The following is a 26,133-nucleotide window of genomic DNA, read 5'->3' as shown; positions in this document are numbered from 1 at the left end:
ACAGGTCACCGATCTTGTCTTTGGATACATCTCTCCTTCTAAATCCTTAAATAATATCCTGAGCTCTGAAATCTCATATGCAACACTGTGCCTTAATGCCCCTCTGTGAGATATTCCAGAATGAGTAAATATGGACTTTTCGACCACAAAAGATCTCTCCCCAAGAGCTTTTACCAAGAGCTTTAACTAAGAGGCAGAGCGTAACAAAAAAGGCTCATTGATCAATTATGGGACCCAAAGTTATAGATACGAGGTCGGTTATCTGGTGTGGGAGGCCAGTGTTATAAATGCCAACTGCATCAAGAGACATGCCAAGGAGAGTTAAGCAAGAGAATTCAGAGGTCTTTAGAGCAGAACAGCTAGCACCTCTATCAGTAACACAGGAGATGGGCCTTCCATTAGTAACACGTCCAAATGTATAGCTTATTTTGATCTACAGAAATTAGAGTGTTTACTGTGCAGTCAGCTATTCTTGGGCCGTGCTGAAAAGTGGGGTACGAGTTTGTGAAACCTAAGTGAATTTAGGCAGTTCAGTTTTGTGGTAGGGATAATATGGCATTTCGAATATCCTAGCTATCCACAATTAACACGAGAAGTCACTGTTGGGGCCAAATCACTTTGAACACCTGGCTTTGCCCCAGCATTCCATTTCCAGCACATCAGCATTTGTTCCTTGGTGTTCTCTATCATTTTGGCTCCCCGTTATTTTCTTGTATCGCCACACAGTGGTTTGCAACTGAAACTAGTAAAGCAAGGCTACTCGTTTGCCATGTGATGCAGATAGTAGTAAAGTTGCTTCTACACCTGGGGCAGCATCCTGTGAACAAAAGCAGAACCTGCAGCTTCCTGTGCATTCTGGTACTTGTGCAATACCACAGTAACATCCAAACACATCTTCCAAACAATAAAGATTATCAGTAGGAACTTCACCCCTACTTTCGTTTACATTTACTGATCTTAGTCCATTCAGTCTTGGCCAGACACATGTCCATCACAGTATTAATCAGAGCCTCTCTTGCCCTAACAAGAGTGGCTGCATTGCAGGAGGTCTGTCAAGGCCAATTACATTTTCGGAGATCATCATAGATTTTGGGGAATTGTTGTTTTATATTCATAACTTTGATTGGGGACCAGGCAGGGATGGCGATACAGTGCCCTGTCGCGGTGCCAGGATCATCTTGTAGGGCAGGAGGGCCTGTGCTGGTTGGACAGGTATATTCTGGTAGTTATCACTTTTTGTTACTACAGGAGGTTGGTATGTTGGACATTTTAAGTGTTCCTTTCAAGATCTCTTGTTCTCCATCCTGCTGTACATCTTAGATAGTCCTAAATTGCAGTCCCGCTGCATGACCTGATGCACCAATGTCGGCCATCTGAAAGGAAGGGTGCCGCCCAAGAACGAGCTCCATTGGAGGAATGTGATTTTGTGGAGTCAGCCTCTTGCCTCCCAAACATTGCATCATCCTGTGATGCTTTGCTGTTTGTCTCATTTTCTGTGCTCACCATGCTTCCTACACTTGCATGCATTTAATATGTTTTACACCATTGACTGGCTGCACCGCAGGTGCTGTTCTGTTTCAGGGACACACAATGGTACATCCCTAGTATCCTCTACCAGTATGGGGGAGGTCAGAACATGTAATGTATCACTCACCTTTCCTTCAACTAATTCTGTTTTAGCAGGTATATTTTGGAGAAATAAAGAGGAGATGGGGCAAGAGGGTCAGAAGCTCTAGTCCTGTTGCTCAAGTGGTATTTTGTCATTTTAGTCTCTTATGTTTTTTTTTTAACATGCAATTCCATACAACTCAGACTCTTGTTTCTTTTTGTTGGCTATCTCATACCAGTTTAAAAAAGCCACCCATTGATTGGCATCTGCCTTGCTTTTGGATTAATTTAATCATTTTTCTTACGATTATTTAGTGGCTTTATGTCAAAGATACCTTCTTCAGGAAACAACTTATTTTCATCCTCATTGGTGAGTCTGATCCACTATATAAGATACTTGCATGTGCTTTTTCATGCTGGTTCAGCATCCCTCTTCCATTCATACTTTTAGCTGCTAAAATCTCTGCTAGGATTATAGATACTATTTTGTCCCTTTTTTATATCCTTGCACCTTTTCTTGAGCCTCCTACTCTATACTGTGGATTTTGTGTTAGAAGTGGGGTCTCTAGTTGCCATACATAAGATTGCCTGTGTGCTCCTCAAGGAACGTTTGCCCTGCTACATTCCTCTGGGAGGAGAGCAGACACCAGCTAAATAAAAGAAAGCCTCTCCCCCATTGTAGCCTATGATTCTTCTAAATAGGTGTCGGAGCCCGTTTACACCAGGCGGAGTAGGAAATAAAGACGCTTTCTTTGAACAAGATAACACAGATATGAAAAAAATCCTATTTGTTAAGGTCCCTCAAAATACATTTACAAAGAAAAAAACAGAGAGATAATAACTGAAGTACAAGAGCAGGTATGTTCCATACACTTTTCATTCTGCATTCATTCAATGTCCCACCAAGCAACATGCATTTGTATATATTCCATTAAAAGATAGTTACACTGAGAATAACTGTTTATTTCGTACTTTTATGTATCACACAATAAAGACTCAAAGGTGTCATAATGGCGGCTTATAGATTGCAAACGGACTATTTGGAACACTGTTGGGATTACAAATAGAAACACCGACTTGAGGACAGTTCAATACAACTAATTAAATTTACTCTATCTGATTATTAGGCATAGATTTATGAGGGCATAGCGCCATTCTAAATACACATTAGCGTCATTTTTTTTAAGCCAATGTGGTGTTAGAAGGCCAAAAACGCTGCGCTACATTTACAAAGTGGCACATGCATGCATTGTGCCACTTTGTAACCCTTTGCGTTACATTATGCCTGTGCCAGGCATAATGTATGCAAAGGGGGCATTCCCTCGTTAGGGGGGTCCTAAAAAATGGCGCAAAGAAATCTAAGAGATTTCATTGCATCATTTTTGTGGCACTTTTAACACCTGCTCTGAGCAGGCGTTAAACGAAGGTTCCCATTGTTTACAATGGGCCTCTGAGTGCTTTGCAGGATTAGTGTCAACATTTTTTATGCTAATCCTGCAAAGCGCAGAACCAGCATAAAAAATTCTGACGCTAGCTCCCCACCTACCACCGTGGTACGCCGTATGTTAAATACAGCACACATGATGGAGTTAGGGGGGTGCTAAGGGGCGCAAGAAAAGTGGTGCTGCACTAGGTGCAGCAACACTTTTCATAAATTTGCCCCTTAGCTGTTAGCATTTCTGCACCCCGGTTTACTGGTTGTGGAATAGCCTAATCGGATTGTTTCGGTGGGAAAATATCATTTTTGACTGCTGCAGGATTATTTAATCCTGACATGGGAAAGCCTACAATGCACCCCTTGCTAAAAAAAAAAACTTAAAAAAAACACCCCTACTAAGCACCAGCCCCCTCATGCATTTGCTTAAACCACGATGTAATAAATATATGTGGTAGAATCACATTAAACAGAGGATTCTGTGTGGTTTTCCTGCTAGAAAACTCAGCCGCAGATGGTAATTCCCCATTCCATAGCGTTTTATTCAGATTTACATGTTACTGAGTCGATTTTACCACTAGGACACAATGAAATCGCCCCAGTACTATGCAACTCGTAATTTAGCCTGAGAAGATAGCCAAAGCATCAGAAAGCCTGTGAAAAATGTAGCTAATCGGTGAAACTATAGTTGACTACTTGTGGTTCTAGTTCTGTTCGAATTATGCTGAAGCCACATGTGTATGGTTAAAGAGTTGTACCCCACCAGACTTGTGCAATTTATCATTTCTGAGAATATCTCATATTATAAGGATATGTAAATGTAATACGTTATGTGAATGCGGCATACTATAAATATACTCACTGAAGTTCAGTCTGCAGTCCAAGGCTGTAGGCCGTCCAGAGTTAATGCAGCCCAAAATGTCCACCAAACAATATTGGTGTCCAGTTCAGGGCAGCACAGGGATGGATATCCCTAACTACCTAAATCTGAACAGAGATAAGACTTGCAGCTATCGATGATACACACAAACATTGGTATTTTTATGATAATTTAGCATTTATTGTGTGATATTCTTTTACAAATCCTTTGTCCTTTGATCCTTGATCTTTTTTTATATGGCAAAGAGGGCAGCATTCTGTGATCCGCCCACAGCCAGAGGAAATCTTCCCGTCCACATCCCCAGTCTTCTAAACTCCTCCCTTCCACCACTTACATGCAGATATACCACTTCTCCTGTTTACCACCTACTTTAGGTAGGTGGTAAACGAGAGCATTAAACCCTAAGAAAAATGAGCATTCCATTTGGTTTTACACTGGTAAATCCAGATACGTACAGTTATTCCCCATTATGTTGTGTTTAACTTGTAATAGGAGGAATGTGTTGAGATACCGATTGCAAACTATAATTCCAGCCAGCAGAAATTTCTGTTCATGTTCATTCCTAACTTGTAAACAGAGCAATAGCATTTCATATGAAGGCTTAACTTTGCCACCAGGGGTTTAGGGATTTCCTTTCACACTATGAACCTGGAACCCAGCTATACCCAACTGTTGAGTGTTAGAAATTGGGTCTCTAGTTGGCAGAGGTGTACACCCTTGTCCAAGTAGAGACCACAAGCTTAGTCAGGGTAAATCACACACAATCCAAATTATCCTGTGTCCACCCTCTGGTAGCTTGGCACTGAGCAGCCAGGCTTAACTTAGAAGGCAATGTGTGAAGTATTAGTGCAAAAAACATGCAATAATACAGTTGAAACACCACAAAAAATACACCATACAGGCTCAGAAAAATATAAGATACTTATCTGGTTAAATTAAGGTCAACATGATAACGATTCAATAAGCGCAGGTTGAAATATCACTAATGTAAGATTAAAAGGAGTCTTAGATTTAAAAAATCAACAGTTGTCTCTTGTGTGCACAAAGTACCTGGTTTGCGTCAACTTACATGCATGGAGACTGCAGAGGAGATGCGTGGAAAAATAAGGTGTGCGTTGGATTTTCTGACGCAGCACAGATGTTGCATTGTTTCTTTCCACGCTGCAAGGGGCTTTGCTTCGATTCCCGGCACGCAGTCTTGGTTCCTCACTGCGATCGGGCATCTTTGGACACCCAGGGACGATGCAGAGAAAAATCCTGGGTGTGCGAGTAGAAGTCACAGGCGTTGCATCGATCCAGTAGGTGATGCATTGAATTTTCTGTCACAAGGCAGGCCTTGTGTCGATTCTTCACTCAGGAAGACGGGCTGCATCTTTCTGGGTCGGCTGTGCGGCGATTTTCTCATTGCAGAGTAGGCTGTGCATAGTTTCTGGCAGACTTCGCATCGATTTTTGGTGCACAAGAAGTTTCCTTGGAGAGATTAAGGCCCTCATTTTAAAATTGACAGTAAAAGCTCCCTACCACCGCGGCGACAGCTGCCAAAAGACCATCGCCGCGGCTACCATTCGTTTGCCAAATTATGACCACAGCTTGATTTCTGCCAAAAAGAAAGGCGGAAATCCAGCTGTGGCCATACTGGCGGATGGTGGTAAGGTGGCGCTGTTACCATCAGGTAACAGCGCCCCGCCAGTAGACTGCCGCCAGCCATATCATGACACATGAAACGGCCTGCCGGTGTTATGCTGGCGGGCGCTGCCGGCGGTAGCAGCGCCCCGTCCCGTTCCCTGCCGGAAGACCCCCTGGAGCAGGTAAGTTGGGCTTCCGACAGGAGAGGGGCTGGAGAACGTTGTGTGGGGGGGTTGTGTGCATGTATGTGTGAGTGTGTGCATGAATGCACTTGTGTGTGTAGTGTTGTGTTCGTGGGTGTATGCATGTGTGAGAATGCGTGTACAAATGGAAATGTGAATGCGTGTCTGCATGTCAGTGTGAATGTGTGTACGGATGTGTGCGAGAATGAATGGATGCATGTGTGAATGAATTCGTGTATGCCAGTGTGAGGGAGTGTGTGTATGTGTGGTGCGTGTCTGCGAGTGTGCGTGTATGGGGTGTGCGGGATCAGAAGGGGGGAGCATGGATGGAGGGGGGTGGGGAGTATCTGGGGAGTGTTTGGGGAGGTGGGTGAGCCTCCTACCAGTGACAAGGAAGGAATTGACCACCCTAAGGCTGTCAGGTCTAACAATGAGCCCTGATCAAAACCGGTTTTGAGTTGTTTGTGTTCTGGTCCAGGGGGGACCTCACAGTTTGAACTGGACTGTTGCATTTGGAGCAGAGTCAAGATGGATTTGAATATGGTTTGGTCCAAACTGAGGTGACATGGTGGGAAAAATAACAATGGACTAAGATACAACCCACATGATTACCAGTGACTGAGATTAGTTCAACATTCCATCCATCATTTTTTTGCATGGTTCAGCCTGGCATGGAAGAGCATTACATGCTCCTTCTGTGCCCCCATAGAGGGTCAGGAGGAACCAGGAACCAGGTCTGGGCTGCAATCTCCTCCAGTTGCTTAAAAGTGCCTCCAGGAGTTTTCACTTCTGTTGCTCATGGGTGACTCCTACCAAAATCCCAGGCAGGGATGCCCTTTGAGTTTCTAGTCATGTTCAAGTTTATTTTAAGATGTGAATATCATATTAGATCCACAAAAACAATACAATAAAGCATTGTAAAATAAAAGGAGAGATTTAAGAAATACACCAAGTTTTAAAATTATGCAAACTAGACATTTCATTAAATGGACAAAAACAACATTAATTAATAGCTATAACTATAACATTATAGTCAATGCAAGTGTAAAAGACATTTAGGCTCTGATTTATACTTTTTGGTGCAAAACTGCACTAAAGCACCTGCTTGCACCATTTCTGTGCACTAGCTGGGCACCATATTCATGGAATGGTGCAAGGCGGTGCAAAGGGTAGGCTAGCGTAAAAAAAAATGACATTGGTCAGGTGGGGCTGGTGGTATGGAAGAAGGGGTTTTTGCACCAAAAAAATGACGTAAGGCAGGTTAAAGTTTTAAAAAAATGACTCTAACCTGCCTAGAGTCATTTTCTGATGCAAAACCATCCACACCACATGACTCCAGCCTTAGAAAAGGCAGGAGTCATGCCCACCACCCCAATGGCCAGCACAGGGGACCAGGGTCCCAGGGACATGGCCATTGCACCTAGTGCCATGTAGGGGGCCCATTTCAGGGCCCCAATGGCACTTAAAAAAATAATACTTACCTTTACTTACCTATACTTATCTGGGATGGGGTCCCCCATCCTCCGCTGTCCCTTTGGTGCGATTAGGGGTGTCCCTGGGGTCTGGGGAGGGCATCTGTGGGCTTATTCCATGGTGTTTTACCATGGAAATAGGCCCACAGGACCCCTAACGCCTGCCCTGACCCAGGCATTAAAAAATGGTGCAAAGCAAGCTTTGCACCATTTTTTGACCTCTCCTCTCCCAGTGCATGATTTTTGCATGGGAAGATAAATAAGGCGCTAGGGCCTTAGAGTCATTTTTTGTCCGGGAACGCCTACCCTGCATCTCATTGATGCAAGGTAGTTTTCCGCAGGCAAAAAATGACTTTAACTCCAATAACATGGCGCTAGACATGTCTAGTGCCAGATTATAAATAAGGAGTTAAGGTTGCGCCGGATTTGCGTTAAAAAAAAATGACACAAATCTTGTGCAAACATTGTATAGACATGCCCCTAAAAATGTACAAACTTGAGGACAAATCATTTAATTAGCAGAGGATATTGATAAGTCTAAAGCGTCAGCTGCAGTTCGAACCAGGTAATTCAGAAACAGTGATCTCAAAATTTTGCAGAGATGGAGAAGCAGTGCAAGACAAATAAATAACATGTGTTTCAGATCTTTGACACCATAAATACAGAAATTACATATTTTATCCCTGCTGGGTAAATGATGCCAGCTGGCAGTTAAAATCTTTAATGGTAAAATATCAAGGCATAGTATGGACTAGCAACATCTAACACCACGGTCAATATTCCAAGTTAAATATTGCGGTGGCTTTCTTGGAATGAAATAGTTCACTATCACTTTAAATTGAGATTTTTTCCTACAACAATCAGCATCTAAATGCATCTTACAGTAGAGGAGAGAATCTTAATATATGCTTTGCTGCTCAGACCAGGAAAGTAAATGCTCTTGATTTAAATCAACTATACTTAACGCATGAATAACATTTCTATTAAAAAGGCACTTTTCTTTTCTTACTTCGAAGATCTCTTTACACATACAATTTCTTAATGGCGTTACATCACTTTTTAATAGCAGAAAGCCCCAGCAGATAACTTCAGAGAGACCTTGTGCAAAGTCAACCTTTAGACCAGTGATACTCGAAGTACGGCCAGGGGCCGCATGCGGCCCTCTTGACCTTTACATGAGGCCCCCTGCTTAACAGCAGGACTGGGCTGCTGTTTTCTCAACTCTGCACAAGGATTACAAATATGTTAAATAAAAGGAAACCCTTTTTTTAATGATAATTGAAGGCAAAAAAAGGAAGTAACTAGGTTGTCCTGCACCTTTAGGAAAGCCTTCATTTTTAAAGACATACTGCAGCAAAATTGTATAAGTATAATAAGGTCTCTTCAAAAATCAAAACTGTATTTCATTAACTTACAGAGGCGTTTCAACTTAGTACATCAGATTATATGAGTGCATTGAGAAGTATTTTCTTTTAAAGTGATGGTTTTCAAACATAAATCCAGAAACATTCACCCCCCCACCCTGAAAACAATGCCAATAGTGCACTAAGAGGCAAGTCAGTTGTTATGGGCACTCTATGGGTGGGCTGGGTTCTTATTACACATGAACAGTATAGTTTATTAAATTAAACACAGGAGGAGGTTTTGCACAGCACACGTCCTGAAGTCAAGTATTTTGAGGTTTCCTTATATGCACTAATGAAGAAAAAGGAGGGAAAGTGAAATAAAAGAATTGTCTAGGATCACACATTTTGCTAAAGTGGGGAAGCTAGGATTCATACCAGGTTTTCTGTTTTCACATTATGCAGTTCACCCACCATACTGCACCCTCCGCCCCCGCCTAGCATCAATGCGGCCCCCGGTGACATCACAAACCAAACTTTGTGGCCCCTGTGAAAATGTTTGCGAGTACCCATGCTTTAGACGAAATTCTAATCTAATTGCTGTAAGAACCACCTCCGTATTGAAACCACATATTTTCCTCAAAACTAACCTCTGTCTTATCCAAAAAATAAAATTTCTTCAAATCAGTTCATACCAATGCATAACGCAGGGTGAATGGGATTTTTTGCCTTTTACACAGCTAGTATGTTCCCAAAATGCCTTCTTCCCGCAGCACTGTAAAAAGCCCTTAGTCAGTTGGGCTGAGATTTAGCCTTACTGGTACTCTGAGGTATATGATCTGTGTCACTCAAGTTACTCAACATGATTTTCCCCAGAAAGGAGTATGACTTAACTAACTCTAGTTTTTCTTCACATGAGCCAAGTGTAATTATAGTATTTCTGGGAGGTTGCATTTTTAAATACCAGTATCATACTTTTAGAGACATTAATTTTCAAAACGTGTAACACCAATTTCTGTAATTATAGCAGAAGTCTATTCAAACCCTTTAGTGTTAAATCCAGTATCACAATGTCATCAGCATATAACAGACAAGACACCAACCTGCCACCAGTATTTGGCAAATCGCCTGTACTGTTATCCATATACGAAGGTAAATCAGCGATGAAAAGCGAAAACAGCAATGGAGCCGAAAGACAGGCCTGTTTCAGGCCATTTTTTTAATCAAATACAGGCAATAAACCCTTGCCCCCCTCATCAATACTTGGCACCATGCGGCAGAATCAATAATTAAACAGAACAGGGACCATGGAATATCAAGATCGTATAACTTTTGACACAAATCCTGCAAAGCACCCAGTGGTACATTGTAACCAATGCGAGCCTCCTTTTAACGTCCACTCAGAGCAGCCGTTAAAAGTGCCGAAAAACATGACGCAAATAAATCTTTTTTCGGCCCCTCTAACAGGGGAATGGCCCCCTTTGCATACATTATGCCTGGCGCAGGCATAATGTAGCGCAAAGGGCTACAAAATGGCGTAAGGCATCCATTGCGCCACTTTGTAAATATGGTGCAGCGTTTTTGGTCATCTAACATTACATTGGTGTAAAAAAAATATGACGCTAATGTGTTATTAGAATGGCGCTAGGCCCTCTGAAATCTGGGCCTACGTTTGGCTAGGAGCAGAGCCAGCTGTGCCAACATATAGTGGATTTTATGTCCCTTGGGTCTTTTCACTACCCCCAACAAACAGGCCAGCGAAGTCAAAGGAATTGTCACACACATGACTCCTGTGATTCTAGGCATCACCGATCCCCAGAATACCCATACTTCCACACAGTCACAGGCTAAATGCAGAAATGTAGCTCTCACCTCACTGCAGAGCACACACCTTCTCCTTCAAATGGGATATATTCTGTTTAATTTATAAAGGGTCATGTATGTTTGGTGGAAGAAATGGAAAAGTAGCAGCTTAAACCTATTATTTCAAGAGACTGTGCGCACTAACACTAATGCACTAACTCAATCAGGATCTGCTATTGGCTCTGCCAGCTCCCTCTCCCAGGCTCCACGTGCAGGGTAGGGGGGGGTGAAAGATATCGCCCCTTAGAGCATTTAAGAATAATGTGATCAGATGCTATCCCTCTCCCCATCCCAAAAAACCTCTGAGCACCTGCGAGGGCTTCAGGGCAGCTGAAAAGTTTCACCAAATCTCTCTTGCGACGCTCTCAAATTTTGCAGAGTGTTGGAAGTGACCCAGGCCAACTCCGAAAGTGTCTTGGGTTTCTTGAAATGTTATAACTGTCTCGCCTGGATAGATATCACCCGCCACTTCCCAACCCCTCGCCCTCCATTGCTTCATGGACATGGCATTATCTATGCCCGAAAAGGCGTAAGATTCCATAGCTTCAGTTCCTTGTCAAAGGGGGCTCTATGGAGTGAACAGTCTCATAGTCTTAATAGATATATATGAAGAACATCAACCTCCACTGACTCCCTATTATACATCGTCTCTTACAACAGCACTTATACTCTAATAATCAAAACTGGTCTCAAATGGGTTCTACCTGTTGATTTCCCAAAATTTGTTGTATTTCAATTGAACTTCCATGGATTCACCGCTAAAGGGGAGAATTTTACCAATAAAGAAACTGCTTTATGGTCAGTGCAGGGGTCGTGAATAATGGTTATCTCCATAATCTATTTATATGCTGGGTAAAAAGCTATAAAATATTAAATTATAGACCACCCAGTTACTGACTTATGGGTTAAGTTTGCCGGGGAGTAAAAATCAACTCTATCATTAACTGTTACACACTCATTTTTTATGAGTAGATAGAAAGCCTCTTTTATCAGGTTTTATATGTGGGGGCAGCAAGTCGGGGAATATTCAGAGTTCTTCTTTCTCTATGTCAGAGAAAAGGCAAATTGAGCAATTAAAGACTTTATAGTTCAGTTCCCCAACTAATAAAACGTTATGCATACTTTCCTGGTCCACCACCACATTTATAAATGAAAACAAGGTGGAGAGAAGAGCATTATGCACAGGTCAGAAGAAATCGAAGAATTGACCAATAACACTGACTCGTCCGCGATCCTATCCTGCACGGAAGAGAGTTTTCCAGCTTGGAATATATTTGATGGATTTGAGAAACTACAGTAGTTCCAACTCAATTTATTGCTCAACAATATAACTACACCACCCTTCGCATGTCCCCCCAGACCATGCAGCCTTACAGCTAAGCACAAAATAGCCATCTAAAACAAAGTCATTCAAGCACCATGTTTCCTGTACACAAATTATATCAGCTCTCAAATTATTTAAAAAATCCATGTAATCAGGGTAGTTAAAAAGTTCCTCGGCATTCCAGAAAACCACTTTTAAACGTTTTATTAACTGCACCTTTCAATCTTGTGCCCCAACACATGATTGCTATTGAGCGTGGCTGGCAGCCAACGCCATCTTCTCAACTTATCTGTTTTTGAAAGGCCCCCTTCCTCCCTTGTCTCCAGCAGAGAAACCTCACCTAGGGAAAATGAAAGATGGTCATAGTTTCCCACCAGCAACTCTTTCCCCTTCATAGGGAGAAGTTTCCCACTTCATAGGGGTACCAATTTCTGTGACTTTCATGGGATACTGGCATTACATCAATCCCCCTACAATTGAAATACCCACTATTTTGTAGGCTCAAGTTAGACACTGCCTTACGCAACATTGTCACTCTAGACTTAGAGGGTCATTCTGACCCTGGCGGCCGGTGGCCGCCAGGGCCACCGACCACGGGAGCACCGCCGACAGGCTGGCGGTGCTCCAATGAGCATTCTGACCGCGGCGGTTCAGCCGCGGTCAGAAGCGGAAAGTCAGCGGTCTCCCGCTGACTTTCCGCTGCTCATTGGAATCCTCCATGGCTGCGGAGCGCGCTCCGCAGCCATGAGGATTCTGACCCCCCCTACCGCCATCCAGTTCATGGCGGGAAAGCCGCCATGAACAGGATGGCGGTAGGGGGGGGTCGCGGGGCCCCTGGGGGCCCCTGCCGTGCCCATGCCAATGGCATGGGCACGGCAGGGGCCCCCGTAAGAGGGCCCCAAAATGTATTTCACTGTCTGCCTTGCAGACAGTGAAATACGCGACGGGTGCAGTAGCACCCGTCGCACCTTCCCACTCCGCCGGCTCGATTACGAGCCGGCATCCTCGTGGGAAGGTCGTTTTCCCCTGGGCTGGCGGGCGGTTTAACTGGAACCGCCCGCCAGCCCAGGGGAAAACTCGTAATACCCGCCGCGGTCTTTTGACCGCGGCGCGGTAATTTGGAGGGCGGGATCCTGGCGGGCGGCCTCTGCCGCCCGCCAGGGTCATAATGAGGCCCTTAGTGCCTGATTTAGAGTTTGGTGGATAGGGTTACTACGTCACAAAAGTGACGGATCTCCCGTCCACAGTATTACGATCCCATTATATCCTGTAGGAATCATTTGTGACAGAGGAACCTGCCTGCCAAACTCCAAACTAGGTCCTTAGTAATCAAGTGGGAGTGCATAACATTCACTATTGCGATATCACTACTTTGAACTATCTTCTATTAATTTTTTATCATAAAACAAGATAAGAAAAAGGACTTATTCAGAATGACATCTTGGTCAAATATGGCAATAAAATCTAGTGTGGAAGTTACATTTGGCACAGCCTGTGACATTACGTTTCCTGAAGGGAATGATCCATTGCTGGTGGCCTTTTCGGGACAGGCAAACGTTTTGTACAAAGAATTGAGACAACTTGAGAGCACATTAAGAGAATAATGTCCATTATGAGAAATATCTGTATTTGACGCCTTTGCCTGAGACGGATCCACATGGACCCTTGAGATACTCATCTTTCGACCATGCACCTTTGAACTGGGATTCTCCTCTATTGGTAGTTAAGTCCAGTGCCTCTGAATTCTCAAAACAGATTGTTTTGTGGGTGTTTTTTCAGATTTTGTGCTGTTTTTTTTCTTCTGATGAATATGCTTTCATTGTTTACCATACTTCTGGGACTGTGTACCTCTAGCTGGATTGGATGAGCACCATGATGAAGTCTCTTTACCCTTAAAAATCTGAAATACCTTGCTTTGTGAGCAGGATGATACTCCAGGTACAGTCAACTCAAGAATATTCAGAGCTTAAGGTTCAAGATTTTTTTTTAAGAGTATATTTGGTCACTGTCTTATTATTCATATTAGGTCCCTTAAATTAGCCTTGCCCGCTTGCATTCCATTATCACTCCATGGGGCCTTAGCCCCCCTAATTTGATTTGAAAGGCAAGGTCCCACATCGCAAGGGCTAATTGCTTCCTCTTTTTCAGAAAGAGTGGCTTTTGCTTTTTCCTCTTTATGTTTTATCAACTGACTTAAGAATTTCCAGGAGAAAGTTTAGCACATGATCCGAGTAGTTTACTAGGTTTTACAGTAATGCGAGAATAGAAGGCAGAATCCTTTCCAAACATTTAAGCGACTCAGAGTATTAGACATAAAATTCTGGTGGATTACACAAGGATTTTTTTTAAGGGAACTCAAGGTCTGAGGTAGCAGAACTTTCCAAGACCTTTAATGACTTCTCACTATGCGTACTACTAAAGAGCTTAAACATAGAGTTCTGAGAATTATACACAGGGGTTGCGAGAGATACTGTAGGAAAGTACCATCTTGCCTGGCATGTTACCCCCATATTTCACTGTATATATGTTGTTTTAGTTGTATGTGTCACTGGGACCCTGCCAGCCAGGGCCCCAGTGCTCATAAGTGTGCCCTGTATGTGTTACCTGTGTTATGACTAACTGTCTCACTGAGGCTCTGCTATCCAGAACCTCAGTGGTTATGCTCTCTCATTTCTTTCCAAATTGTCACTAACAGGCTACTGACCAATTTCACCAATTCACATTGGCATACTGGAACACCCTTATAATTCCCTAGTATATGGTACTGAGGTACCCAGGGTATTGGGGTTCCAGGAGATCCCTATGGGCTGCAGCATTTCTTATGCCACCCATAGGGAGATCTGACAATTCTTACACAGGCCTGCCAGTGCAGCCTGAGTGAAATAACATCCACGTCTATGTCTAACCTATACCTGGTAAAGGTTGGGTGCTAAGTTACTTAGTGTGTGGGCACCCTGGCACTAGCCAAGGTGCTCCCACATTGTTCAGGGCAAATTCCCCGGACTTTGTGAGTGCGGGGACACCATTACACGTGTGCACTATACACATGTCACGACATATGTATAGCGTCACAATGGTTTTCCGAACATGGCCATGTAACATGTCTAAGATCATGGAATTGTCACCCCAATGCCATTCTGGCATTGGGGAGGCAATTCCATGATCCCCCGAGTCTCTAGCTCAAAAACGGGTACTGCCAAACTACCTTTTCCGGGGTTTCATTGCAGCTGCTGCTGCTGCCAACCCCTCAGACAGGTTTCTGCCCTCCTGGGGTCCAGGCAGGCTTGGCCCAGGAAAGCAGAACAAAGGACTTCCTCAGAGAGAGGGTGTTACATCCTCTCCCTTTGGAAAAAGGTGTCAGGGCTCGGGAGGAGTAGCCTCTCCCAGCCTCTGGAAATGCTTTGATGGGCACACATGGTGCCCATCTCTGCATAAGCCAGTCTGCACCGGTTCAGGGATCCCTCAGCCCTGCTCTGGCGCGAAACTGGACAAAGGAAAGGGGAGTGACCACTCCCCTGACCTGCACCTCCCCTGGGAGGTGCCCAGAGCTCCTCCAGTGTGCTCCAGACCTCTGCCATCTTGGAAACAGAGGTGCTGCTGGCACACTGGACTGCTCTGAGTGGCCAGTGCCAGCAGGTGACGTCAGAGACTCCTTCTGATAGGCTCCATCAGGTGTTGCTAGCCTATCCTCTCTCCTAAGTAGCCAAACCTCCTTTTCTGGCTATTTAGGGTCTCTGCTTTGGGGAATTCCTTAGATAACGAATGCAAGAGCTCATCAGAGTTCTTCTGCATCTCTCTCTTCACCTTCTGCCAAGGAATCGACTGCTGACCACGCTGGAAGCCTGCAAAACTGCAACAAAGTAGCAAAGACGGCTACTGCGACCTTGTAACGCTGATCCTGCCGCCTTCTCGACTGTTTTCCTGGTGGTGCATGCTGTGGGGGTAGTCTGCCTCCTCCTGGCACTAGAAGCTCTGAAGAAATCTCCAGTGGGTCGACGGAATCTTCCCCCTGCAACCGCAGGCACCAAAGAACTGCATCACCGGTCCTCTGGGTCTCCTCTCAGCACGACGAGCGAGGTCCCTTGAACTCAGCAACTCTGTCCAAGTGACTCCCACAGTCCAGTGACTCTTCAGTCCAAGTTTGGTGGAGGTAAGTCCTTGCCTCCCCACGCTAGACTGCATTGCTGGGAACCGCATGTTTTGCAGCTGCTCCGGCTCCTGTGCACTCTTCCAGGATTTCCTTTGTGCACAGCCAAACCTGGGTCCCCAGCACTCTAACCTGCAGTGCACGACCTCCTGAGTTCTCCTCCAGCGTCGTGGGACCCTCTTGTGTGACTTCGGGTGAGCTCCGGTTCACTCCACTTTGTAGTGCCTGTTCCGGCACTTCTGCGGGTGCTGCTTGCTTCTGAGAGAGCTCCTTGTCTTGCTGGGTGCCCCCTCTGTCCCCTTACGCAATAGGCGACATCCTGGTCCCTCCTGGGCCACAGCAGCATCCAAAAACCCTAACCGCGACCCTTGCAGCTAGCAAGGCTTGTTTGCGGTCTTTCTGCACGGAAACACCTCTGCACAACTCTTCACAACGTGGGACATCCATCCTCCAAAGGGGAAGTTTCTAGCCCTTGTCGTTCTTGCAGAATCCACAGCTTCTACCATCCAGTGGCAGCTTCTTTGCACCCACAGCTGGCATTTCCTGGGCATCTGCCCACTCCCGACTTGATCGTGACTTTTGGACTTGGTCCCCTTGTTCCACAGGTACTCTCGTCAGGAAATCCATCGTTGTTGCATTGCTGGTGTTGGTCTTCCTTGCAGAATTCCCCTATCACGACTTCTGTGCTCTTTGGGGAACTTAGGTGCACTTTGCACCCACTTTTCAGGGTCTTGAGGTGGGCTATTTTTCTAACCCTCACTGTTTTCTTACAGTCCCAGCGACCCTCTACAAGGTCACCTAGGTTTGGGGTCCATTCGTGGTTCGCATTCCACTTCTAGAGTATATGGTTTGTGTTGCCCCTATCCCTATGTGCCCCCATTGCGTTCTATTGTGACTATACATTGTTTGCACTGTTTTCTATTGCTATTACTGCATATTTTGGTATTGTGTACATATATCTTGTGTATATTTGCTATCCTCATACTGAGGGTACTCACTGAGATACTTTGGCATATTGTCATAAAAATAAAGTACCTTTATGTTTAGTATATCTGTGTATTGTGTTTTCTTATGATATTGTGCATATGACACTAGTGGTACTGTAGGAGCTTCACTCGTCTCCTAGTTCAGCCTAAGCTGCTCTGCTAAGCTACTTTTTCTATCAGCCTAAGCTGCTAGACACCCCTCTACACTAATAAGGGATACCTGGACCTGGTGCAAGGTGTAAGTACCCCTTGGTACCCACTACAAGCCAGGCCAGCCTCCTACAGATACAGTAGGATATTACTATTCTGTAAGGTTATTTATCTCCTCAGTGTCCCCATCTGGTAATGTGAAATCTTCAACGAGATGGAGAGTATAGCTCCCTCACCCTCAACTAAGGACACTCCTTGGTGCTGCTCTGAAAGGGTGTCTGAGGTGACCATTTCAGGGATCTGTTTTACGGTTTTGAGGAAAACATCAAGGAATGCATTTGGCTTAACCGCCATTGACCAAGTCCTCCGTATGAAAAAAAGGTAAGAATGGAATTACTATCTTTAACACAGCTTAAAGGAATTGAGTTATTTCTTAATGGGTTGGATTTAGGGCTTGATTTAGAATTCGGCGGATGGGTTACTCCGTCACATGGTGTCGGATATCCCGTCCGCCGAAAACTAAATCCCATTATGTCCTATGGGATTTAGATTTCAGTGGACAGCATATCCGTCACCATTGTGATGAAGTTTCCAATTCTCCGAGTTCTAAATTAGGTCCTTAGTCTTTTTGCAGGCTCTTAATGAAATAACTTTCCCAGAACAAAGCTTTCTTATTATTATGATCCACAGTGGCATAACGAAACTGGAAGGGCGCCCCCTGCTTAGAACATGGAAGGGCCCCCTTTGGACTCACTCAGGCAAGGTGCTCTGCTGAGGGGGCCCCTGGAGCTTGGGAGGGGCCGCATCGCGGGGGCTGTGGGGACCTTTGTTACTCACCTGATCATGTACTTAAATACTTAAAATACAGGGAGAGGTTGCTGAAGAAAAACACACTTAACAGCCTGGTCAGTAGGGCCAAGCATAAAGTATGTCAGTGTGAAAGCCCACTCCTCCTTACAGACAGAATACCTTGTACCTTGGTTGGCTTCATGCATAAGAAGCTGATATACGCAGGAGCGCCAAATCTGCAGCACACCTACTGTTCCAAAAGTCAACACTGAGGATACTGCCAACCAATAGCTTTCCCTCATCCATGCACTGGAGGATAAGGTATGTCTTCATTAGACCAGTCAGAGATCACCTTGGGGTTCAGAAATGCACTTGACTTTGCAGACGCCACGATACATACAGATTGTGCTCCAAGCCACGAAAGAAAATCAGCATTTGCCCAGACGATTTGAGAGGTTTGACTTTGAGATACTGAGGTTGGCAGTGTGACACGGGGCAAACACAGATATGAAATGACCACTATGCATTCAATGGATCAGACTTCTATTTTTATCATTTTCTTTCCTCTTTGTTCTTTTTCACGCATGCTGGTTTGTTCTGAGAAGAAATGGCTGAATATGTGGCTTCAAACGGTCCCATAACCGTTACTATTAATGATACAGCGCTGAAGGTAAGAGCTCCAAGATCTTTCAAACTCCTTCTTGTTACATGGGGTAAAGGGACCTCCAGGCACAATGTTTTATGCAAAAAATGTACTATGGCTAAAGCTTTCCATAGGTACCAGCTGCCAGAGCTGCCGAATGCTGGTGTTTTAAAATGCCAAGGCTTGATTTTATATCATGCCTCATTTTTCCCCACCATACACTTACAGTCTCTAAACTTCACTCTCACACATTAGTTTTCAGCCATGGCTTCTCCCTTTGCTACTCCTTTCCTTCGTCTTTTGCACTTTTTGGCAGTTCTTTCTCTTGTTGTTGGTCAAAGTCCAATTATGAGAAATAAATCTAAGTCCCCAAAATTGAGGGTTGGTGCCCACCACAGGCAACCACCTGCACAAATTAAGCAAAAGGGTGGTAGCAGCTGCCAGCCTGGTCTTCAAAACTGGGCAAAGCATTGACAAACAATATTGTACTGTTTGTGCCACAGGCTCCTTTGTAGGCCCCAAAGCTGTTCTTTGTGGACTAGTGAGAGGCAACACAGTTTGTTGTGCTTGGTAGACACAGTGGGGCCCAGTTATGAGATAGTAACGCAATGCAGCACAACCAATCACCTTGCTGCTTTGTCTTACAGGGAAAGGGCAGGACTACGCCATATTTATTAATATGGCACATTCCTGTCCTTTCCCTAGTGCTGGCACACAATAGGCTGCCTAGCGCCAACACAGGCACCCTTGCACCATGGTGCATGGGTGCTTGCGTTGCATGCAGGATTGTTTTTGTGCAGGGAGGGGCACCTTCCTGCATAAAAACAATCCTGAGAGGAATATTCCTCTTTCTATGTATGCAGCAGAATGCAGCACACAGAAAGAGGAAGTAACGAGGAGAAATAAAGATATTTCTCCTTGTTACACATTCCCAGATTTAACAGTTCTGGTAAATCCGGAAATGTATTAAAAACCATGGGAGTTGATAGGGAACACCCACACAATGCCCATGGAACGCCTCTCTTTCACAGAGGAAGGCAACACTGCGATTTGTGCAGCATTGCTTTAATCCAGATTTATGGAGCCACTCAGGGCCATGCAAAGTGGCCATGTGGCTTCATAAATCGCATTTATGGTTTGCGTCGCTCTTACAACACGTTACGTGGTGCAAGAGTGATGCAAACTATCTCATAAATTGGCCCCAGTGTGAGCTCCAAGCATTTCACGTTGAGATTGTTGGTGTGCTTGCCCAGCCTATGCGTTCCGTCAAGCTAGATTTGACAAGTACCTTCTGGTAGGTGCTTCTAAGCCCTGAGGGGCATATTTATAAGAGGCTTGCGCAGGCGGACCATCACTTTTTTTGATGCTCCGGCTCTTGCACCACGTTGCATGGTGCAAGAGCAATGCAAACCATCTCATAAATAGGCACCAGTTTGTGTGTTTTTGTGGATGGCGCTCCAAGCATTTCAAGCTGAGATTTTTGGTGTAGTGAGGCAGGCTATGGGTTCCATCAAGCTTGATACGGCGAGTTCCTTCTGGTAGGTGCTCCTATGCCCTGAGGGGCATATTTATGAGAGACTTGCGCTGCCACAGCGTAACTTTTTGGCACTCTGGTGATGCAAAACTCCTAACCATAGCTATGAGGCCACTCAAAGCCACTTTGCATGGCCTCATAGATATGGAGTAAGACAAAGTAAAGCAAGTCGCTGCGTTTCCTTACTCTGCGCCAAGGAGGCGTTCCATGGTCGTTGCAGTGGGTTTTACCATGCAACCCCCACATGAATTCTGGTACTGCCCCAGATGTACTTAATCAAGCAGACCCACCCCAGAGCAGGCATAACAAGGATAGGTATTTTCATTTCTCGTCACTTTTTCCTCTTTTGCATTGTGCAGCACACATAGAAAGTGGAAAACCCTCCATACATTCTTTTTGTGCAGGAAGATGTCCCTTCCTGCACATTAACACTCCTGCATGCAGCCCAGGCACCCTTGCACCATGGTGCAAGGGTGCCTGCGTTGGCGATTGACAACCAATTGTGTGCCAGCGCAGGGGTTAAGGCTAGGAATGCACTGTATTTCAAAAATACAGTGCATTCCCGCCCTATCACGTTGACGTAGGGCAGCGCTGCATGAAGACTTGCGGAGCTAAAATGCTAAAATGTTACCTAACAGAGATTCATAGCGCTAGGCATCTGGTCTGGACCAGGTATCTGATATGTACGCTTCATATAAAGTGTTGCAAGTAACTCTGAGGGAGTCTCTGGAAACACCATGCACTGAAAAGGAAGCAGAAAGTCGCAGAAGGTCTGAAATATAAGATGTGGCAAAGCAAATCCTGCTTACCTAGTGCCAGGTCACAATAAGAAACAACATCCTATCTGGCTTCCGCAAAACCTTTCTGTGAATTTTGAGACCCATTATAATGTTCAGGCTAGGAAGGAGGCACATTGTAACCAAAGAGGAGATCTGAAAGCATATCAGATGAAAAGTTGTACGATTCACAAGAAAATCTTCATGTCTAATGAGTGATGGTTTCAGAGGAGTACCTTGTCTCATTGGAACACCATGTAGAGGTCACCAGGAGATCACAATTGCATCTAACCTGCCTGTTAGCCAGAATAATTGCAACAGAGAAGTCGGTCTTCCCTGTCATCAGTTTAATGTCACTGGTATATGTGGGTCCAAAGGACTCATGAGTTGGCACTAATACAACAAAGTGTAAGGAGTCACAGAAAAAGCATAAAAATCGAAGAGGTTATCACACTGTTCTATAACAGGAACATTCTGTAAAAGCTAACATCCCTTCTCTGAACCTCTATAGGTGCCTATACATGTTGGATACTGTGGAGTATATAAGTCATGGTACCAAGAACTCAGATGGGGTCCGACAGAGGACAGAACGTTTTTGATTGAACATTTTGGTTGATGTATTTCTTTTATAAGGGTGCAATGGCAGAATATGAGCTGCTTGTGCTAAGACTGATGCCTGATAAGTATTGAAGAACTAAACACAGATGTCCATAGACTAGACTGCTCCAGAACATGTCAGCCAAGGTCATCAATAATGGGCAGGAGTGAAGCACCACTCCTCCTTTTTGAGTCACTTGACCCGTGCGTGATAGATGTGGAAGGGACTGCATCCGATTTGAATGTTTGGAAGCCGGGGGAAATATGGCTTAAACAGAATTATTAACAACTGTTGTGAGAGTCACATTTCTGAGTTGCTTTGGGAAGGAGCAGAGCTATTGGGAACATACACTCCAGTTGAGTAACTAGCTGAGAGGTGATCCCATTCGCCGATCCAAGAAACAGACAGGTGTCCTGCTGTTCACTGCAACCTTGTCTGAAGTCTAAGCTACCCGCCCCTGTAAATAGACAAAAAACACTTCTTAACACAGATCCATTCCCGTGAATTATGAGATGACCTGCTGTGCCTCTCTGCCCAGAAGTTAAAATTCCGGAAAGGCATACAGGGACACATTCTAGTCTGATAACCACAACTCCAAAGCCAGAAGACAAAGCTGAGGACAGTGAGCAGGGTTATGTTAGTTGATGTAAGAGATAGCAGTTGTGATGTCCCAAACCCGCCCACATCCATTCAACCAAAGGGGTGAAGGCCTAAAAGAGCTAGTTAGATGGCTGTCAGCTCTAGGATATTGATATGAAAGGCCCATCCTTCTAGTGACCAAGGGCTGTGAATCGTGAAGCTTCTAATTACAGTTCTTGATCGATGTTGAGACAAGTTTGTTGAGAGTGAAATTTGTGGGCCAAAGGATAGGAAATGAGTTTAAAGAAAAAACCTCTCCTGTACCAACCAAATACAAATCCCAAAATACTACCTATAAAACAGTAATCACCCAGGGCTGGAGATTTGTTTCTTGGTCCAAATGCTCTGCTAGATGAAGCTAGTATGGCACATTTCCACTCTGGCGAGAAATCCCTTGGACACAAGACGTCATAAAGCCAGTCATCCTCTGAAAAGACCATCTGGTAAAAAGGTGGCACTGAAAGTGTAAAAATGCATTGCATAGAACCAGGATGTTGTCATGAGGAGAAAAGGCCTGTCCAGGAGAGGTGTCTTGGTTGATCCCTTGGACAGAATACATTAAAATTAGGCCCTGTTCACTTTCCTCTCCATGGTCAACAGTAGGACCTTTACTATCCTCGGGGAATAATACGCAGATTGAGATGAAGCTGCTCTCTTTTCTTTCTCAAACCAGACCTGTCAGCATAGGGAGGACTAGAAACTCTCACATTAAGCAGAAACTCAGCATCTACTGTCATGATCTTTGTACAAAATACAGGCTAAAGAAGTGTACCTGGCACCAATGGTGAGTTTCCATCCACAGATGCTCGGTACGTCCTTTGAAAATCCCCTGAAAGTAATATGCCAACACATACCAGTGTTGTAAGTGTTGCTAAGAGTATGGATTCCAAAATGCTAACAGGATTTGAGCTTGTGTGACTATCTTAAAAGCCCACATTATTAGGGAGAGGATAACATTATTGAGGCTAAGTATAGTCAGTCATAAGACACCCTCTTTTGTTTTACAACAGAGGTGAGAGCAGAATGAGTTATCAGTCTCTGGCAAGGAAACCAGTTCTGTGAACATCCTATATCTGGATGACCCTTTATCTCTTTCTTTAGCCCTGGAGAAATTTAATGGCTATAAATAGATGAGGACATGGGGTATAACCACTTGACGTACCACAGAAATTTCCCCTTGAAGGCACCCAATATCTCTCGAAACCTGACAGTAAGGAGATGGTATTTACAGATGAAGAGTAATCGTTGATTAGTGCTTACTTGAAAACTACTGGTAATCGTAGGACCTGTTATGTCTAGCTATCCTACTTGAGAAGCCTCCGGATCCATGGAGAGATCTCTGTCTCCTTAGAAGCCACTGCAGGTAGTTGAAAGGACCTGACAGCAAACTTAGCAAAAATGACCACCAGACCTTCCTATCAAAGCTCTGCATTATATTTGAATCATCTGTGGAAATGTTTAGGGGCTTCAGGCTCACCCAGATGTATATAAGAACATTTTCTATTTTCAAATTGACAATAGGCATTGAATAAGTCTGCCCTTCCCTTTGGTCTTGATGTTGCTAATACAATAACAATAAAAGGGGAACCATTGTTTTCCTAGTAGGAGTGGGTTCACCGAGTTACAACCCTATTCATAAAATTACATCATCACATGAGGAGGAAAGACATGAATCTTAGCTATCTAGCCTTTCTTAGACTCCTAATTTTTGTCTGTTTATCCACAGTTTCCAGAGTGCAAATGTGGCTTGTTTGGCATAGAACGAGGTGGTTCCAGAAATTCTAAAAGGCCAGGCAAGCTTAGCAGGTGATGATGTATGGATGATTAGGCACTGGCATACAACTTGCAGAATCATAAGCAGAAAAATGATGGCATATAAAACAGACTTCAGCCAGTAGTCCAAGTGTAACAGGTATACTTATATCTGAGACTGATACCAGGTAGGGCAGATGCTTCAAGCTGCAGTAGTGGAGTTTAAGTGGAAAACTGGGAAGCAGAGGTGCAATGTTGAATTTCAGACTAAAGCATTGAAAACTGCAGGGCTAGGGAAGGGCATAGACTTGCTACGTGAATCTTCAGAGCTGTGCAAGAGACTCTCAATCAAAGGCCTTTCAAGGGACACTGGTTACTTCTGATGAATACTTCTGTTTGCAGATTGATCACTTGTATAATAATCCCAGGAATCAGACTTGTCAGACTGGACCCGGTACCTTCAAAGCTTCGTGGTGACTAGTAGAGGGTGCTGGACTCGGTCAGTGCTGGAAGTGACATCAGGTGATGCTACCGAGCTCATATATCAACTGCCCTACTACTGACATCAGTTCGCTTTTTTCTATGCCTATGATGAAGATCCGGAGCTTTTCTTCTGAGGGAAGTCCTTGCTCACAAATTCTTCAAATATGCAGTACCTTCCTTCAAAAGAAGGCCTCCCCTAAAAAAGTCAGGGTTTAAGTCTTACAAGGAATGTTAAGGACAAATATCTATTACAACCCTTATGCCATTTGTCTATGGCACCTGGGCTCTGACCACAACACTATTTGGTGTTCTTCATGCCTCAGCATGAATCCTAAAGCCATTAAAGAGCACAAGGCCACACTACTTATGGCTCGGGCAAAGGTTGATCAACGTCACCGAAAACGGTCTCACCTCTCCCTGTCTCCATCGAGATCCTCAGGTAGGAAGTGGTGGGTGCAAACATAAGAGGAAGGACAATAAGCAACTTAGAGACAGACCCTAGTCGATCTCCCTCTCCAACAGAGCCCTTAGCCTCAGAGCCAGAGATCATCCTTCTCCCCACAGAGGATCCTTCATGCAGCCCTGCTTCCCCTGAGGAGCCAGCTATATATTGACCTCCAGTCCAGACAGCAGTGACTCCTTCAGCACAGCCCTGGCGCTTCCTAATTTCCTAGTACTTGGAGCCAATCTTGCAGTATTTCTTAACACCATGTATTCCAACTTTGCAGAAGCATTTAAGCCATACAATGCTCCTTTGAGCCCAACGGAGTGCAGTGTTTCTCACTCTGCATGTTCTTTGGGGCCATTTTTGTGGACCAGATGCCAACTCCATACTCTTCGACCCTGCACTTTGCTTCATGGCACTGCAGCCAGTGCTGTGGATGGCGCCGATACTGGCTCTACCATGCTGCGGTAAAATGAATGGAGGTTTTGGGGAAGAAAGTCTTTTAAACAGGGAACATGGCCCTCAAATCCCTTAATGCTAATTACCTGCTCACTCACTACAACCATGCATTGTGGGACATGGCGCAATGATACTTTCTCAGGTACCAGCTGACATGAACGAACACGCCCAGGAAGTAATAGCACATGGTCAGAATGCTTCACAGCACATCATAAAATCTGAGCTGGATACCGCAGATTTGTTGCCAGAGTGATCGGCGCCTCCATCTCAGTGTAACCACACGCTTGGCTCCAGACATCGAATTTCTCCTCTGATATCCAAGCCAATCTCATGGCTCTTCCTTTCAATGGCGTTGGACTCTTGGAAGATAAATCTGACTCTGCACTAAAGGGGTTTAGGACGTGCAAGGCCATCACAAGATCCTTAGATTTGCAGTCTCTGCCTGCTAAGAACTACAGAAGCTCTTGTTATTTTCTAGGCTTTGGAAAAGGATTCTCCTTTTGTCCTGTCAGTACACACCATTACGTCTGCAGCAACAACAGCAGCAGAACCCGCCTGTCAGGCAGCACAGAGGTCATGGCAGGGCAAATGTTAGAGGATCAGCATTGAAACCTCCTCTTCCTCCCCAATGCCCAAAGAAAGCAGGCCTAGTTTCTTCCTCAACCCCACACAAAGCCTGTGGGAGGAAGGGTGACCCATCTTCTGCAGGCCTGGACGGCCTACAGGTTCCTCCTACCATTCTGCCCCTGTACCTGCTTCTCCAACCCACTGGCCATTCTGCAACAGGAGGTGGCAGTTCTCCTCAAAGGAGCAGTGGAGTAGGTTGTTACACATGTTACTTCCTGGTGCCCTACAAAGATGGCGGTCTCCCACCTTTCCTTGACCTTGGGCACCTGAAATTTTTCATGAATGAAAAGTTCAAAATGGGGACCCTAGCTCAAGTGCTACTGGTGTTGGAGCTTGGAGACTGGATGTTGTCCCTAGACTTGCAGGGTGCTT

The 26,133-nt window shown here is 44.7% G+C and overlaps 1 protein-coding gene across 1 annotated transcript in view; it reads left to right on the top strand.

The window, feature by feature from the left end:
• The window catches only part of LOC138259744 (cathepsin W-like), a 233,480-nt gene that overhangs the window by 183,613 nt on the left and 23,734 nt on the right, over positions 1–26,133 (top strand). Inside the window, exon 8 of the mRNA XM_069207635.1 lies at positions 18,411–18,475. Within this exon, the coding sequence (XP_069063736.1) occupies positions 18,411–18,475 (65 nt within the window). The remainder of the gene's footprint in view (positions 1–18,410; positions 18,476–26,133) is intronic.

Source organism: Pleurodeles waltl, chromosome 9, assembly GCF_031143425.1.
Source record: "Pleurodeles waltl isolate 20211129_DDA chromosome 9, aPleWal1.hap1.20221129, whole genome shotgun sequence".
In the NCBI taxonomy this organism is placed as follows: Eukaryota; Metazoa; Chordata; class Amphibia; order Caudata; family Salamandridae; genus Pleurodeles; species Pleurodeles waltl.
Note: the sequence above shows the minus strand (reverse complement) of the source record. Positions and strands in the feature narration are given on the sequence as shown.